The sequence below is a fragment of the Oreochromis aureus genome, linkage group 14, assembly GCF_013358895.1.
Source record: "Oreochromis aureus strain Israel breed Guangdong linkage group 14, ZZ_aureus, whole genome shotgun sequence".
Taxonomy (NCBI): Eukaryota; Metazoa; Chordata; class Actinopteri; order Cichliformes; family Cichlidae; genus Oreochromis; species Oreochromis aureus.
The window spans coordinates 8,565,654-8,583,319 of NC_052955.1; the positions used below are offsets into that span (position 1 = coordinate 8,565,654).

General features: G+C 38.7%; 2 protein-coding genes across 3 annotated transcripts; both read left to right on the top strand.

Moving 5' to 3' along the window:
* Nucleotides 1-1,790: 1,790 nt before the first annotated feature.
* Nucleotides 1,791-9,620, top strand: slc25a15a (solute carrier family 25 member 15a). Of its 2 annotated transcripts, XM_039622304.1 has the most exons (8): nucleotides 1,792-2,056; nucleotides 2,237-2,312; nucleotides 3,270-3,356; nucleotides 4,230-4,488; nucleotides 7,391-7,531; nucleotides 7,624-7,799; nucleotides 7,897-8,055; nucleotides 8,771-9,620. In XM_039622304.1, the coding sequence occupies exons 4-8, from the start codon at nucleotides 4,283-4,285 to the stop codon at nucleotides 8,890-8,892; spliced, it is 804 nt and encodes a 267-aa protein (XP_039478238.1). In that variant the 5' UTR covers nucleotides 1,792-2,056; nucleotides 2,237-2,312; nucleotides 3,270-3,356; nucleotides 4,230-4,282; the 3' UTR covers nucleotides 8,893-9,620. The 2 variants fall into 2 exon arrangements, with proteins under 2 accessions (XP_031607103.1, XP_039478238.1); XM_031751243.2 differs by lacking the exon at nucleotides 3,270-3,356 and having other exon boundaries at nucleotides 1,791-2,056.
* Nucleotides 9,621-10,097: 477 nt separating this feature from the next.
* On the top strand, nucleotides 10,098-17,666 carry stoml3a (stomatin (EPB72)-like 3a). The gene is made up of 7 exons (XM_039598375.1): nucleotides 10,098-10,666; nucleotides 12,554-12,657; nucleotides 12,810-12,882; nucleotides 13,001-13,083; nucleotides 13,203-13,406; nucleotides 13,671-13,805; nucleotides 13,905-17,666. The coding sequence occupies exons 1-7, from the start codon at nucleotides 10,591-10,593 to the stop codon at nucleotides 14,097-14,099; spliced, it is 870 nt and encodes a 289-aa protein (XP_039454309.1). The 5' UTR covers nucleotides 10,098-10,590; the 3' UTR covers nucleotides 14,100-17,666.

The window sequence follows — 17,666 nt, forward strand, 5'->3', positions numbered from 1 at the left end:
ACTTACTGGAAGTATCATTTGTCAGCTGACACCGCCCACATTTGACTGACAGCCAAAAAGCACCAATAAACTGCATCGAAAGACTCAATGAAAAAAGTAAACCTGTGGAGAGCAAATGTGGAAGATTTCCCTGTTTACTTTTTTAAAAATTTAAACGCAATTTCTACAGAAAAATTATATCCATTGCTTTTTCCCAAATATCCTGTATTTAGGTCAAAACTTAGCAACCCTAAGACATTCATTATTTACGATTAAATAAGAGCAGTGTTAACTAAATATTCTGTTAGTATTGAAAGCAGACTACAGACTCTGTAAGAGTAATTGTAGCGTGTGTACTAAGATACAGACAGGATCTACACTGGCGCATCATCAGAACGTCTTTATAACCTGGGGTCATTTTTGGTTCACACTAAAACTGGGCGATGCCAATTTTTAAGCACTGAACTGGAAATAACGCGCTCTGCGGGCTTTGTGGCTCGGGAAACGTGATTAGAGAAATGAATGGATTCCACCGGGCATCCACAAGTTTTAGATCCAAAAGTCACACAGTGAGTCAGGAAGCAGACCTCAAAAATCCACGAGGACGGTCACATTAGTTGAACATCAATGAGAATCCGTGGGTAGATTTTAAATGTGCTGTGTGTGCAAGCTGTGAGAACAAGGAGCAGGGGAATTACTTACCTGATGCATATTCGTATTTTGGCACATGTCGCAGCTACTTTTAGTTTCGTGTACTTTAAATTCAATATGTGCATATGTTTATAGTACTAGCATATAAATAGTATATAAATGGCTGCACTGATGGCTAAAAACAGGGCTATTTTTATTGCCTGTCGGCTGCAGGCGGTACTTTTGTTTGCTCAAGCTCGTCCCAAACTTTACTATTAACCTAAAAAAAAGATTGCATAATTCATTTGATACTTATGCCTCCCTGGATGATCTGGTAATAAGCTAGATTTGTCACAGAATCTGCGCCGTGTACACATTTTATAGTTTTAATTATCATTTTATGAGCAAAAACGCTAATAAAAGTAAGGTCTTTATAAAATGTTCACAAATAGTAAAAAGGAAAATACAAACTTGGGGAAGGGTTAAAAAAAATGAAGTAAATGGACTCGTTCCTCTCATGATCTGTAGCTCTACCGCTTTGCGACTGTTTACTGGAGCAGAAGCTGTCTGGTGTCTTAAGCCAACTGTGGAGTAGGGGGACACCTTGTGGTCTTCATCGGGTATTACAATCACACGGGGCATTATTGGCATAAAACGCATTTACTGGCATAAATTCGGAAGTACAAGATGAGTAAATTCGAGAGAGATAATTCCGTCAAGATTGCGCAATTATTCGAGTACGTGAGTGGAATGAATACACGATGCATTTACGTTATCACATAAAGTACTGTACTGGAATCATGTCTTCCTCTTAACACCACGACAAAACTTGTAATAGACACGCCGGTCCGCATATTTATACCTCTGTTAAATCTATCGAGACATCATTCACAGATGATGTTACGATGCAGAAAGTTATTTCATTCTAACCAGCGAAATGTTACAAAACTGAAGAGGCTGTTGCCAAATATGACTTTAACTCGCTGATCAGTAGTGTATCATATATCTAATCTATATCTCATATAATTCAAATGTTATCCAGTTACTTAATTTTAAGAATGAAACCGTGTGTTTAACTGTGTCTTTTTCTCTCTAGCGTGAACTCCTTGACCTTTTTGCGCTCGGTAGGACGGGACAATTTATACCCGCCAATGAAATGAACTTATCGACAAAACGGAACTACAGTAATAAGACACTTTAGGTTGTTGCATCAACTTTAGGTTGTTGCATCAACCAACGCTGAGCTCCCACGGACAACAGCATGGATGAATAATAGGACGTCTGAGTTATGTCCTGTGTTCCTTGAATGTGTAGCTACCTCCATTCTTCGAATTCAGATCATGTGGGAACTTGTTACGTGGAAAGGTGGAGCGAAAGTACAGCAACGCGGTAAATGCTCCCACTGTTGTTCTTTGCGAAGGATTAACCTACGCTAAAGAGATTATAGGTAAGCACCATAGCCTCCTTTCAGGTGCTTCATTTTCCTGACTTCCCCTGTTAACGCAACTTATTTCTTAACGAAGGCTCATTTTTAATCTCTTTTGTGAATAATGTCATGTTTTGTGATTGCGTGTGAAAAAAGATTAGGGAAAGGTGAAATGAATGAAAACCATGTGGATATTTTCAGGCTTGTGTCCTTTAAGTCACGATGGCTCCACACCCTGTAATTCAGGCGATCATCGACTTCTCAGCTGGAGCTGCAGGTGAGTTTAATTTAAAGACAGAGGTGTAATGTTCACGCCACTCCAATCAGATTGAAGATAATCACTTAGACCAGCTTTGTGTATATTTAAAAGTGACCCAAACCCCGGCAGCAAAATGATCATAGCATAACACCTACCTGATCCCCTCACTGTGGGGCTGAACGGTTTAACGCTAGCTGTCATTCAATTATTATTGAATCATTAACGTAAAGAAGTGAAGAAGGTTAATTTTGCAAAGTTCAAGAATTAGGATATGCTCAAAAATTGGAAGCAGGCCACATCTATTTCAGTATTGATCATCTTTAACACCATTTGCTGTATATGTAAAGTTATTTCTCTACAGTTTAGTCAGAGGTCAGAGGGTTTCTGACATCACTGACATGAATGCCATGGATATTTTCAGCTTTTAATGATTTCTTTGAGCTGTTCCTTTTCTGGGGTGAAATAACTGCACAGCATATGTATTTAATGTTTTTTTTTTTTATTATGCAGTAATTATATGGATAGGCTTGGGTTTATTTTGGAGTTTCTCTTATTTGCACAGGTTCAAAAGTATACATAGGGAATGAAATACCTACATTCACTCACTAAAATCTTTTAATAAGTCTTGTTGAAGGTTGTACAATGTCTTTAACCTGACAAGGCCGTGGCCAACGCTTCATTAGTGATCATGACTGACTACAACTGGTTGTTTCTCTTTGTCAGCATAAAAAGGATTTCTTTGACAGCACCCATTAGATTCAGCAATCTGGAACTGATTTTTGATGCAGATGTCACGTGTAATTCAGCATCTAACTGGTGATCATAAAGGGAGTAACATGTTTTTTAAGTGGCAGATAACTTCAAATGCAACGTTTCAGTCGGCTTAACAAATATCAGCAAACACACAAACTGTTTGTGAGCCGTCTGTCACACAGTGTGTCTGCAAGCTAAAGGTACAGCTGCTGTATTTCCCAGGGAGAATGAGAGATAACTTCACTCGGAGATGGAGAAAGATGTAAGAAAGAAAAGAAGAGAGAGGAAGAAGACAGGTTATATTTAAAGGTAAGGACTGCTCAGTGGCATTTGATAAACTGGAAATTTAAAGCTTAGATGTAATGTTCTTAATTTTAAATTAGATATTGGATCTGTATATGATTTGAAGTTAGATATTTAAAAAAAACACTGCTAAGGAAACTGATGTGTACTTTTTACTTTGTGTTATTCAAAGGCTGCATGAAAGTACAACACAGTTTCATGCAGGATAAACCAGTTTGCTTTGCCATACTGTGAATTTACAGTAAAGCACTGTGTTGGATGGTGCACAGCGGCTGTGGTGTTCATGGTCAGTGTTCGGTTACATCAAGGTTAGGTGAGGTCAGTTCACTGAATTTAACCTTTAAATACTGTCAGTATAGGGAATGGAAATAATCCAAGATAGCTAAATCCACAAGGAGCAGTAAAACACGTGAACTCTACAAATTGTGCCAACAAAAGTGCTCCAATATTCAGCCAGAACTGCCAGAAGTTTGCTGATGGCTACCAAAAAGTGTAACTTGTAACTGGTTGAGGTGAAACTTGCATTGTTTGCTTACCAAATACTAGTGGGGGTATGTGTATAGATTTTTGACCTTGTATATATTTTTTGACACTGTGTGTATTAGAGAAAATTGAAAATAAATTCAAACCTGTGCACCCAGTTTTTGTTTTTTTAAAGTCTTTAAAGATGTATGCTGTACAATTCTTCCACCCTGGAAAAGGAACAGTTAAAAAAATAATTAAAACCCCAAAACTACAGTTTCTTAAGATCAAATATTATGGTTCTACATACACACATATGTATCTTAATACATGTATATATATTTTCTAGTCTGATTTCAGATGCTTTTTAATCTCTGAGTTCTTCTCAGTTATTCACGTCTTGATGCCCTAACTCAGGTGGCACAGCCTGCGTGCTGAGCGGTCAGCCATTTGACACAGCAAAGGTGAAGATGCAGACGTTTCCCACAATGTACCGCGGCTTCATCCACTGCTTCATCTCAACATTCCGGCAGGTGGGACTCCGTGGTCTTTACAAAGGCACAACGCCAGCCCTGATAGCCAACATCGCTGAGAACGCGGTGCTCTTCTTGAGTTATGGGCTCTGCCAGGATGCGGTCCGCTTTATGTCAAGGATGGACAAAGGCGCTGATCTCAGGTTGGAAGAAGATATTTCTGACTATTTATTTACATAATAAGCTGCATAATATGTAACAGACTTCAGTGAGGAGCAGCTGGATATAGCAAAATTTTATGCTATAACAAATGTTCATGTAAACCAGGACTCTCAGTTTTCAGTGTGTCTTGAGAGATTTTAGGGGTTCACATTTCCACATTTTCTTCCCACTCTGTGACTTGCTGCCTCCTCTTTTCACTCCCTGTGCAGAAAAGCATTTCATCATGTACTGAGATGCAACATCATAATCATAAGTGGGTGTACTCACACAGTTTAAAACTTTAGATTAAGTGTCTTTCTTGGCAATTGAGAATTAAATAATAAAGTGAATAATAATTAAGTGAATTCCCCATAATATTAATTATCTATTGCAGCCAGAAATAGAAACTAAATGAAGAGAAATGGTTGGCAGTGATGCTCTTTAGAGACAAATGTTAAAATTGATGGAGCATTTTTAAAGGATTTAAGTTGTTTGGGATATTCATTTTGATTTTAATGAAAAAGCTTTTTTTTGTCATTCAATGAACTATAATGAAAATACTGCCATTAATATTACATGTTGAACGCACGGAAATCATGCTCAGCCAAACAGGCTTTAAACTAACTGCATTTTTAAAATAACTTTCCTTAACCAGCTTTGTATTTTGAGCTGTCTGATGACTTTAAGAAATACCTTTTTCTACAGTTGTGCCACATTGAATTTATCACAACCTAAATCTTGATTTTATGTCACAGTAAACATAGTATGTTTCTTTGATGTAACTGGAAGGAAAACGATTTGTTCAGAGTGATGCTGAGTCTTGGCTTTGGCTCTAGGTTTCATGATTGCTCTATGACTAAAAATATACGTTGACCCCTAAATTCTGGGGGGAAAAAGGCCCAAATGAGTGTAGCTGCTAACTTTCAGATGGCCACACTCTTTGTAATCTGTTCATTTAATTTTGGTAATAGAATTCAGAATTGTATCAAGTATGAAATACAGCTTATATCATCTGTATTTGACCTTTAAGCCTCTAACCTGAACTTGGATTTGAGCTTCCTAAAAGCAGGAAATCTGTAATGCTGTAAAGTTATATGTTTTAGTAAACAGTGTTGGGAAGGTTACTTTTAAAATGTATTCCATTACAGAATACTGAATACATGCCCCAAAATGTATCCTGTAACGTATTCCGTTACGTTACTCAATGAGAGTAACGTATTCTGAATACTTTGGAATACTTAATATATTATCATGCTGTTTACAACTACATGAATGTACTATTGCTGTGATTTATTACTGTTACTGAAGGTACGTAGTACGTAAACGTAGTAAAGGGACCTCTGGCTAACACGTCCGGTTCCGTGTCGGGCTGGTAGCGAAAACTAGCTTTACTTTGTTGTCTGGGTCAACTTTGATTGCGGGAGACAGAGGCGTTGAAAGACTGCTCCAACGGAACTTATTTTTCCGGAGGAAAACACGAACACAGTGTACAGTTGAGTCTTAATAGCTTACTTATAACTGGGCTCGTCAGGCACTCTTCTTGGCTGCAGTGGTTATTATTATATTTACATGCTTCCAGCTCCCGTTTTTGCTCCGTGACAGCTCGGACTTTTCCTTTCTCTCCCTCCCTCGCTCACAGACACATAACGGGTATGGTAGTCCATTCTCCCTGCAGCACGGACTACACTGCCCATCAGGCTACATGCTTTAGAGCTATGCCTGTAGCATTCTGCCTTTTAGCTTAGCACAACAACAACAACAACAAAAAAGCGCTCTCTCACCCAGGAAACACGCAGAGAGAGAGCGCGTCACCCTGTAACCATGGCAACCGTGACGCTGCCGCCTGGAACAACAGAACATAGCTGTCAAACAAACCCAAATAATCCTGACCCGCGACAATATGAAACAGGAAAGTACCGCCGTGTATTCCATGTATTTCAACAAAGTAACTGTATTCTGAATACCACCTTTTTAAACGGTAACTGTAACGGAATACAGTTACTCATATTTTGTATTCTGAATACGTAACGGCGGTACATGTATTCCGTTACTCCCCAACACTGTTAGTAAAGCATATTTAAATGCGTATAACCTTTGCATTTCCTCTAATAGCTCTTTGGGAATCGCCTTCGCTGTACAAAAATATTGTTTTTGGTTGTCAAACTGTTATCTTAAACTGTTTTCATAGATTCAACTAAAGAAGCTGAAACAGATTGTGTTTTTGTAACAGGCTGCTTCTCTGCCTAAAGACACAGTTTAGAATTGGTTCTTTGCTATGTTATCTGCTATATGTGTAGACACAACACTGGTTCATCTCATGAGTTAAGTGCTTTTTTTATCCTTGAATGATTCATAGCTCAGTGTTAAGCAAATTAAAAAAAAAATACATTCCTGTGAAACTGATCAGGTACAAGGACTGAACTGAAAATGATTGAAAAAGCAGATAATGTCTAAAGAAAAACTTAAAGACCGTTCAGAAATCTTGGAAAATTATTGCTCAACATGACTTTAAAATTTACAAAAAAGCCTGGCACCTTGAAATGAATGAAATGAAACGAGAGTGACTCAAATCTTTTGCATAGTACTGCATGTTAGAGTCAGAAGTAGACTCAGCACATTAAAAGTCCATAAGGTTTAGCAAATGAGTGATATAATCACAACACTGGAAAATCGTCTTGGGAACAGTCATTAAATCGTTTTCCATTAAGAGCTCTTGATCGTCAGATACATGCCAGTTATTTGTGTACCAGCGGTCAGAGCAAACATTAGCACTGGCTGCATGAGGCAGAAATAAAAACAGTCTCTTTTTTGTAGTTCTAAAAATTGAAGATGGGGATGTATGTACATTAAAACCCTTTACTCTTCATACTCTTATCTTTTGTTGTACTTGTCATTGCTCGTCAGTGATCTTCAGAAGGCATCTGCAGGGTCTTTAGCTTCCATCTTCTCCTCCATGGCATTATGCCCCACGGAGCTGGTGAAATGTCGATTGCAGGCCATGCATGAAATGGAAGCATCTGGCAAGGTGGCAAGAGGACAGAAAAGGTAAGTGGAATTCAAAACCTGACATTGTTACGACAAGAAAAGTTTTAGTTCACCAAAGCTGTGCTAGACTTTGTTTTCTGGGATGTCTTCAGCACAGTGTGGACTGTGGTTAAGACCGTGTTGAAGACAGATGGCCCTTTAGGATTCTACCAAGGATTGACGTCCACCTTCGTGAGGGAACTTCCTGGTTACTTCTGCTTCTTTGGAGCCTATGAGTGGTGTCGGTCCACATTTGCACGACACATGGGCACAAGCAAAGATGGTATAGGTATGTTTATATGATCTTCTAGTTGTATTTATGGTATTTTTGGAGTTTAACATGTTTGTGTGTTTCTGTGGACTCAGAATAATTTCTGCCTTTGCAGGTATTCTTCCGCTGATGTTCAGTGGGGGATTTGCAGGAGGATGTCTTTGGTTGGTGGTCTATCCAATAGATTGTATAAAGTCCAGGATCCAGGTGTACTCCTTAGCAGGGAGGCAAGAGGGCTTCATCAAGACCTTCATGGGTGTTATACGCACCGAGGGTAAGGTTCGAACATGTATGCACAGATGAATATGAGTGGGTTTTCTGATTCTCTGTGTGATGATTGTGGTCTTGGGAACACATGCTATTGCAGGAAGCACCCCAAATGCCATTTTGAATACGTTGGCATGTGTTATATTTCTTTATGTCTGTGAACATAAGTTAAAAATATGATAGTGTCAGCAGTGTAAGCAGCAGTGGGTCACAAAACTTTACAAGTGTGTAGCTGTGATCAAATTGAAGGCCATATTTGAAGATGGGGATGGGTCTGACCCACAACATGTAACTAATCTTTGAAGAATGTGGGGTGTGGACTTTAAACCGGGACTTTAACCCTTGCTTTTGGCACCCTTTACTCCTGGCTTATAGGTTAGGACACACATGTGTTCAAAGTAGACCTTTATCTTGATGCCAGGCTGTCATATTCAGAATCAGAAAACAATATCTAAGCAGACAGACCTCCCCACTTCATAGGAGGTGGGTAACAATAAAAACAGTCTCTCACAATAATTGTTTTCTATGTTTTATAACCTTATGTAACATATCAGAGATAAATGCACTATAAAACACTGTTCTGTGACATTGCAGCTTTAATAACTGTTATCTGTGTGATAAGGGTGCATTGACAGACTGTCATTTTGAAATATTGCTAATTGTTCCATGCTGTCTTTTTTAAAAGAACAGTCTGTGCAGCTTTTGCCTCTTTGTCCCGACAGGGTTCACTGCTCTGTACTCTGGCTTAACTCCTACAATGGTGCGCACCTTCCCTGCCAACGGAGCCCTCTTCCTGGCTTATGAGTTCAGTCGCAAGTTAATGATGGATGCCGCTGGTGCCTGATGCAATGGATCTTTCCAACTGAAGCAAATATTCTGCTCAGAAAAATCCTTATAACAAGAAAAGTGCTGTATGTGTAATATGCTGGTCAAACTCATGTGAAATGAAGTATTAATCTCGAAAGGTTTTAGTACTTCCACTGGCCCTGCTGTGGCAGTACAGGATTACTGTGGGGACATGAGTTTCATTTGTTCTCGCCTGACAATGAGTAGAATGGGAAGGCATGCATAGTTACCACTCATCTTCTTCCCGAGGCCATTGTTCTTTCATGGCTGTTTATTCTTTTGCACTTCATTCGCTACTTGTTATCTAAGGATATTTACATATAGAGGAAAAAACCTTTATTTTTTGCCAACTCTTTTTTTCTGTGTGTGCGTGACCTGTGAGCTGGTGTGGAACACTGTGATCCTGTCACTGAATAATTATTGATGTAAGCAGTCACAAAATATTATCCAGCTAAATTTTCCTTGGCCAAATTTGACTATTCCATCTGTTTTTTGCTTTTTCAATTTGATTACATTTGTTTTAACTGGAAACAGTTTTGCTCTTTTCTTTGGAATATTAGAACCAATATGTCTGAAGAGGTTTTGGCATCGGTAAATCAGAGCAACAATAAAAACTAAATCATATGTGAGTTATTTGGACTAAGATCTCAGGTGTTAAAACGTCAAGGAAAAAAGGGGCAGTACAAACACTGCACTTGAAAATGACCTTGTTCTTTTGTCAAGTCCTTTTGTCAAGTCCAAAAATAAATTACAGCTGTATTTTTGACCCATTCACTATAATAAAATTGGAGCATGTATCATAAGATAGTGCAAATGCATTTAAATAAATTGTTATTGGAAAAGAGTAGGGAACTGTTCTACAATATACTCACATAATACAGCTTCCTGTCTGTTATAACCCCTTACTTAAGAGCCTAGGGCATGGAGTGTAACATGCAGTGCCAGCAGACCGAGCCACTAACCTCAAAATATGATTGCTGTATGAGCAAAACATTTATTTTGCAATCTTTAAAAAATGGGTAAAGAAAGCGAAAAGAAAAAAAAACTTCAGGATCTCCATGGCCAAAAAAACCCCCAAACCAAAAACCCACTCTTCCTAGAAAAAAAGGAACATGAAGTTATACATGTGAAAACAAAAAATAGGAGAAACATCGGAAAAGAACACATCAGAAACTCATGTGAATCTCTTCATGAAGAGGCCAAAAAGTCAGTAGACCCAACGCTGCCAGACTGATAACTTTCTGTGTAAAGTTCAATACAATCTATATTCCATGAAATTGAATTTTAAACCTCATAAATAATCTTTAATTTTGTAAAAACTGAGGGAATCTGTGGGGAAAATGTGAGGAAAACTACCTATCATCTTCTTTGAACATCACCTCTCATGTTTCATGAATTGGATACAACAATTATTTATTCACAAGATGGACTCAGGTGACAGACTGCTGAACTTAAAAGTACGAAAGCACAAGAGCAGGACTGAGATAGCTTTTCAACACAAGAGCCACATAGATCCTGGTTAAACAAAAATGGTTCATGTTACATCTTAGCAACCTAAAGGTGACTTACAGGGCAAGCGTGCCTCACTATTGTCGAGAAAGCAACCGGTGTTAAGGGAAAAAGACCGCACCCACAGAGAGAACAGACACGTAAACAAGTGCAGTACTGTTCTAGCTTGCTCGACCAGAGACAACCAATGATTTCTACAACATCCAGCACAGCAGAGATGGTTACACAGGATAAACTGCAGAAAAATGATGGCATTATTGAAGGTAAATACTTTTTATGACCCATTCTGAATGTTTATTTTTAGAATAAGGGATATAAAATAAGGGATGATTTTTCTCCCAAGAAACCTTATGTTAAAGAGTCCAGGATTGTAGGAGTTGCATAGGACAGCTGTGTTGTGTAAAAGTCTTGTGCCTCACCTCATTTCTTTCTAATTTGCTAGGGAAATGTGTACAGTAAAACATATAGAAATGTGTAAAAGTACAGTGGGAGTATAGTATATACTGTAAGACAAAAGCACTTTTCTCTACATCTAAGGGATTTATTTCTATTTAACATTGGGAGCAATTCAGGGTTCAGTATTGTGCCCAGGGAGCCATCCCTGGAGCAGCCAGGGTTGCTCCACCAACTTTGCGATTAACAGATGTCCCGCTCTACATCCTGAGCAACATCCACCCTAAATATATTATTCTTCAGCATTCATTAAGTAGTCCTCAGGAATAATTCTCCTGGCTTCTTAAAGGACATTCAAAGCTCTTCTTTGGATGCTGGCTGTCTTTTATTCCATTCCCACACTGCTTCAGTGATATTGAGGTCCAGGCTTTGGGGAGGCCAATACATCACTGGTAGGATTGAATTGCGCATTAATCTGATAGTACTTTTCACATGCATTCATCAGTTTTGACAAGATCTCCAACACCACTAGATGAAATGCAGACCCAAACTATGGCAGCGTCTCCACCATGTTTTACAGATGGCTGTAGACACTGAATTCAAATCAAAATTTTCCAATTTGGATTCATTTCTCCATATGATCTGTTGCCACTGATTTTCCACTTCTTCTTTTGTACTTGTCCACTTTTAAGGAAACACTTCACACTAAGCAGAAATATGCCAAGTGTTTGGTTTAAGTTGTGTTTTATGTGTAGGCACAACACTGGTCCATCCCTTGAGTTAGGGTCCTTTTTATGCTTGAGTTATTCATACATCAGTATTATGTAGCATGACAAAAAGAAAGAAAAACATCTGTGAGGACTGGACAGAAAATGAGTGGAAAAGCAGCTAATGTCCAAAGAAATCCTTAGACACACCTTCACATGCCTGGTGAAATGTTTCTCAGGACCAAAATATAAAGAAATGGTGGGTGGCTCAAGACTTTTTTAAGTATATTTGATAAGAATACCGGGTCTTCAGTGCACATCATAGATATTTAAATATTTTATTTTTTGCCTATAATATTTTCACACATTAATCATAGGTCCGAAAACTGTGAAAAGGAGGAAAGCAGTGAATTAATAATTACCATATAATTTACCCAAAGATCCTTAACGGACATGATCATTTGGCATATTAATTTAATATACATCTTAATCACATTCTATTTTAACATCATTTATTACACTTCAATAACATGGCCTTTCATTAGAAAAGCATTAGTCGTCACCATTTATCATAATTGGCTGGCGTATTTTTAATATTAGAAGTAAATAAATTAAATTATCCATAGTTATGTATTAGCTTTGTGAAAGTCTTCCTGAAAAGACTTTTCTCTTCTACCACCCTCTATGCAACACAGAGAGTGACATCACAGTGTTTTAATGATGATATTTCAATAGCTCAGTGAGTCTGCACAACACTTTGTGGATTTTAAGCTACGTGCCTTCCCTTAGAAATTACTTACATCATTAGTGAAATATGAGCAGTGTAGATCCATTACATCTCTTGGCACTAATGTTCTGTGTCACCTTTAATAAAAGGTGGCGTCCCAGTGGAGTATATTACTGGATAATTATGTCATCAAAGTAACACCAAGAACTTATGGTTTGAATTTAAATGTGAAATGAAGGTGCTATGAAAAAAAGCAAGATATTGTACATACCTTGTACATAACCACTTTAAAAACTTGGAAAGTGCTTCTGCTCTTTTTGCAGATAAAAACTCAGGGAAACTGGGATGCTGTGGTTGGCTGTTGGTTTTCATATCCATCATCTTTGTAATAGTAACCTTTCCACTCACAATATTTATGTGTGTCAAGGTGCAGTATATTCTCATTGCGGAGCACTGCTTATTAGGATTTAATTACTATTTCTTCACATAGATGTGTATACATACCTTGAAAAAAATACTCCATTTATATTTCTGTATTTCTTATTTACTGTTGTGCGATTGGTTGTCTCCAACATTCAGATAGTGAAGGAGTATGAGCGAGCTGTCATTTTTAGACTCGGCCGGATCACAGACAGAAAAGCTAAAGGGCCAGGTTTGTAGCTAAATATACAACAAACACTTTGGTTAAGCCATCCCAGAAACCAAAAGGAAAAATAAAATGGTTGGCTTTGGAAGTTGACTCCACATTATCATCTTTTATCTTTTTCCAGGACTTTTCCTAATATTACCCTGCACCGATAACTTTGTGAAAGTAGATCTGAGAACTGTGTCCTTTGATATCCCTCCTCAAGAGGTATATTCTTGCTTGGTTTTATTATGAAAGCACATTGTCTGTCTCTATTATCTCATGCATCACAAACTGTCTGTAGTTTCTGTCAGTAAACAAACTGCAATTTTTTAAAACGTTTGCAGATCCTAACCAAAGACTCTGTGACAGTGTCTGTCGATGGTGTGGTGTACTTCCGTGTATACTGCCCCATTTCAGCAGTGGCCAATGTGACCAATGCGCACTCATCTACTCGACTGCTTGCTCAAACCACTCTGAGGAATGTCCTTGGTACCAAAAACCTTGCAGAACTTCTATCTGACAGAGAGGGCATTTCACTCAGCATGCAGGTGAGGACAAAGTGCAGTTAAACCTATTTTAAAGGGTATGCTTATATATAAACGTAAATGTAAATTTTGTAAAAGGTAAGAAAAGCATTATTACAGATACTTTTAGAGCTCCTTCATTCCCACCTGCCATTCAAAGAACACTTTTTTTTTGGCCACAAAAAACTCACTCTCACTACTCTCACTGTAGAGTATAAAGTATTTGATTTGTTGTTTATTAAACTATAACTGTGACTGGAGTGTTTGATATTGGATGTTACCCTGCAGGAAGCCCTGGATGAAGCCACTGATCCGTGGGGTATCAAAGTGGAGCGTGTAGAGATCAAGGATGTGAAGTTGCCTCATCAGCTGCAGCGAGCCATGGCAGCAGAGGCTGAAGCCAGCCGGGAGGCCAGGGCCAAGGTAATGAGAGGAATGGAAGACTGAATTCAATTTCCTTTTCATGTATTCAGGCCCAGAAATGAAACATCAGAAGATACTGTTCGTCTGCCTATATTTCAGATCATTGCTGCAGAGGGGGAGATGAAGGCTTCCAGGGCTCTGAAAGAAGCCTCTCTGGTAATGGCTGACTCACCCTCAGCTCTCCAGCTAAGATACCTTCAGACTCTCAACACCATTGCAGCAGAGAAGAACTCCACCATCGTCTTCCCTCTGCCAATAGATATAATACAACATTTCATGCATTGGAAGGCATGAAGCTCATGTCAACCAAATTCCATATAATTCAAATCAAGTCAGATTGCTGCTGATTTTTTTTTGTTTTATTGTTTTTGCAATATTATCGTGTTTATATTTAGAAAGCTCCAGTGAAAGCTTTTTTTAAATGTAGTCCAACAATTCCTGCAATCTGCTCTGCATTATTACTTCGTACACTTAAAAAAGAGCTCTCCCTTCTTGTGTATACTTGCTGTGATTTAATACTTAAATACAAAGTGCAACATATACAGTATAGACATTATTTCTCATCATTCACCACAATATGTTAACCAGCTAAGCTACAGGTACAGTTTTGAGGGATGACAATAAATAAATAAATAAATGCACAGAAAGTGTAAGGTAAAAACAATGCACGTAAACCTTATAAAGGCATGCTTTCACACAAACGTATCCAGCGCATGAGTTTCTGAAATACTGAATAGGAACATAAATCATGTAAACAATAGCAAGGCGATGCATCAACCTTTTCTGACATTGGACGTAAACTGTAAACAAAACCTCTTATTCTAGTGTCGGACAAACATTCAGTAAATGAGTACAAGGTCATGTCCACAGGACACAGAGGCATTCAGTGCAATCAGAGTACCTGATGGAGAGAGCCATCATTTCCACTTCCTTTCAAAACACCCACCAGCGATGAACATAATCAACTTGTATTAACAGTAAATTTAACTCACCTAGAACCAAATCCCTATTTCAGCAGATTTCCATACTTTATGTCCGAGGGAATGGATAAAAGAAAGCCTGCTTTATTACAATAATATATTAATGTCATAAAATCCCATTTCACTTAATTCTTATGTGTTTCCTGACTGTGTTAGGCTCTTTAAAATAGTTTTTTACAGAACGCTTACATCCAAATAAAATTTCTAGAAATGTTATCTGGCAAAACAGACATTTGAGACAGGTGGTTATGTAAACATGAAAAAAATACAATACAAAAAAAGGCAGTTGCTTCCTTTTGATGACTCTTAATTCTCCTCAAGACCTGAGATTATTCTCTACAATGAGAAATGAGGTAACATTGCAATCAGACTCTCGTGCTTATTTTGATGGAAATGTAGTCAGTTTGGGGTTTTTTGTCAATTGCGGTTACAATTCTTTCTCTATGAAGATTTCTGTGGTGAAAACAGGCACAAACACTCAAATTAATAATAATAAACATCAACAGAGAAAACAGCAACGGTTTCAGCTAGCTGCCAGAGCCCTGACAGTATAATCTTAAAATGCAACAAAACAGATAAATGTTTTGCAACGTCTGCACCATTTATGGCTGATTCGGCAGCAATTAAGTCCAACCATATGACAGCTACAGTACTAAATGAACTGCTGTATTCAATGATTTCCTCTTTGGTGGTTTCTACGTAGTCTGCATTTTCACTTTGTCGGACATGTTTATAAACTGCTCAACAACAACAAAAAATGAACACTTGATCATCACAGTATAACACAAACTGAGCTAGACGTCAGGAATTAGTCTGTCCAGTAAGGAAGCAAAAACAGCAGCACTGGAGAAGCATCAAGAAGATCCACCAAACACTGAATGGTGCTGCATGTGGTGACCATACACCACTGTCTTCTCTTATCCTTTCTTATTTTTCTGTAGTTTTGCTCTTTGCTTGTGTCACTGTCACTACTGGTAGCATGAGACTGTGCCTGCACAGGTAGCCCAGCTCCTCCATGATGGCACCAGAAGATGAGAAAAGAGGGGTCATATTAAGAGAGAACAGGGGCTAAAGCACGGGCATCAACCTAGCTGCAAAACCAGTATCTGCTCCTTAGTGCAAGGAAGAACAGGTGGAGCCAGAACCCCTCAAGATGACCTCTGGCAGTTTAGTCATGTTTTTGAACATACTGTCACAAGACAGTCTCGATATGTCTTTTTGCAGGACCTGTGTAATTCTGCCTCCCCAGACCATCACTGACCTACTGTAAGCCCAGTCATGCTGGATGATGTTACAGGCAGCATGACGTTCCCCACGGTGTCTCTAGACTCATTTCTGTGTCTCGTATGCTCAGTGTGAAACTGCTCTCATCTGTGAAAAGAATGGGTCGTCAGTGGGAGACCTGCCAATTCTGGTGTTCTTGGGTGAAATCGGGCTGCATGTTGCTGGGCTGTGAGCGCAGGTCACAGAAGAATGTAAGAACATCGTGCCCGTCGAGTCCATTTTTGACAGTTTGGTCAGACACGTGTACACCAATGGCATACTGGAGGTCATTTTCTAGGGCTTTGCTAGTAACCTGCACAAAGGAGCAGATACAAGCAGATCTACGGCCTGCCCAGGTCTGCTCATATAACAGCCCAACCCGCCTGGGGTCTTCTCCACAATCTCTGAGTGAAAGATCATTCTGAAAGGATAAGGAATAAGCACAGATCTATGTGAACACCTGTTAAACCTTTACCTTCTTGGAGCTTTTCTTGTTGTTTCATTTGCACAAAGATTAAATTGATTAGTAATAATTTTTGCTTCCTAACCAGACAGACTAATGTTCCTGAAGTTTAACTGACTTTGCTTTATACTGTGGTGATCAAGCGTTAACTTTTTGAGCAGTCTATTATATTAATTCATCTGAAGGGTGAAGGGCATCAACTCACCTAGTGTGAAATGTATAACGCAATGTTTTACCTTTAATGAATCCTGTTCGAGTTAATAAGAAATTCCTTTTAAATCGCGATGCTCCACTGCCCTTCCGTGCCACTTCATCACACTGTAGGCAATCCTAAAATATAGTTAATTATAACTGGAAGACAGATCATGCTTTAAAGAGAGCAATACATGTACAGATTTTACAAAGTATGGTCAGGAAAACTGTTGACTGTGTGTTGGCAGTTCAGAAGATATAAGTTGGGTTGTTGTTGTACTGAATGTAGCCACACATTTCAGGTCAATGCTAATACGCAAGTTAGAAAGTAGCATGGATGATTGAGGTTAAATGGCTTGATAGTCAGTCATAAACTCCTACAACATTTCAGCTTCAAAAGGATAATAAGCCCCAGAGAAGAATCTGAACTGAGAGTAATACTGTAGGTAGTTTTGTGATTTTACTCACAAAAAGAATTTTCCTTGTCCTGGTGGATGCTGCTGGTGGGAGGGAATGGATGGCAAAAGGCGCTTTTTGTGTTTGTTGTTGCACTTTTGATTATCATTATGTCTTGTACATCCATCATCCTGAGCGCTGGATGAGAAGATGGAGATGTAGGCGAAAACATGGAAATGAGGCACCGTGATTTTCATTCTGCTCTCCAATCAATCTACAATCTGTGGGAGTTTTTCAGTGCATCTGCTGTGTGGGGCGTCATGTGGAGTAAGAAAATCTGAGGGCAGAGAATTCCTTCTTTTAGTAACAGGTGTGATGATCAGTACAATTGGTTAGGTCAGTGGGGTTCAAACTTTAAATCACATAGGCAAGTGGATTTTTCCAACAAACAGACCTATTTGTGTTTGCCCGACTATATAGTGTAACATCCATCCCTCTTCTGATAGAGAGAAACATTCACCCAAGAGGTTTAAAACAAACCAGGCCTTCTGATTCCAGCTAAAAGCT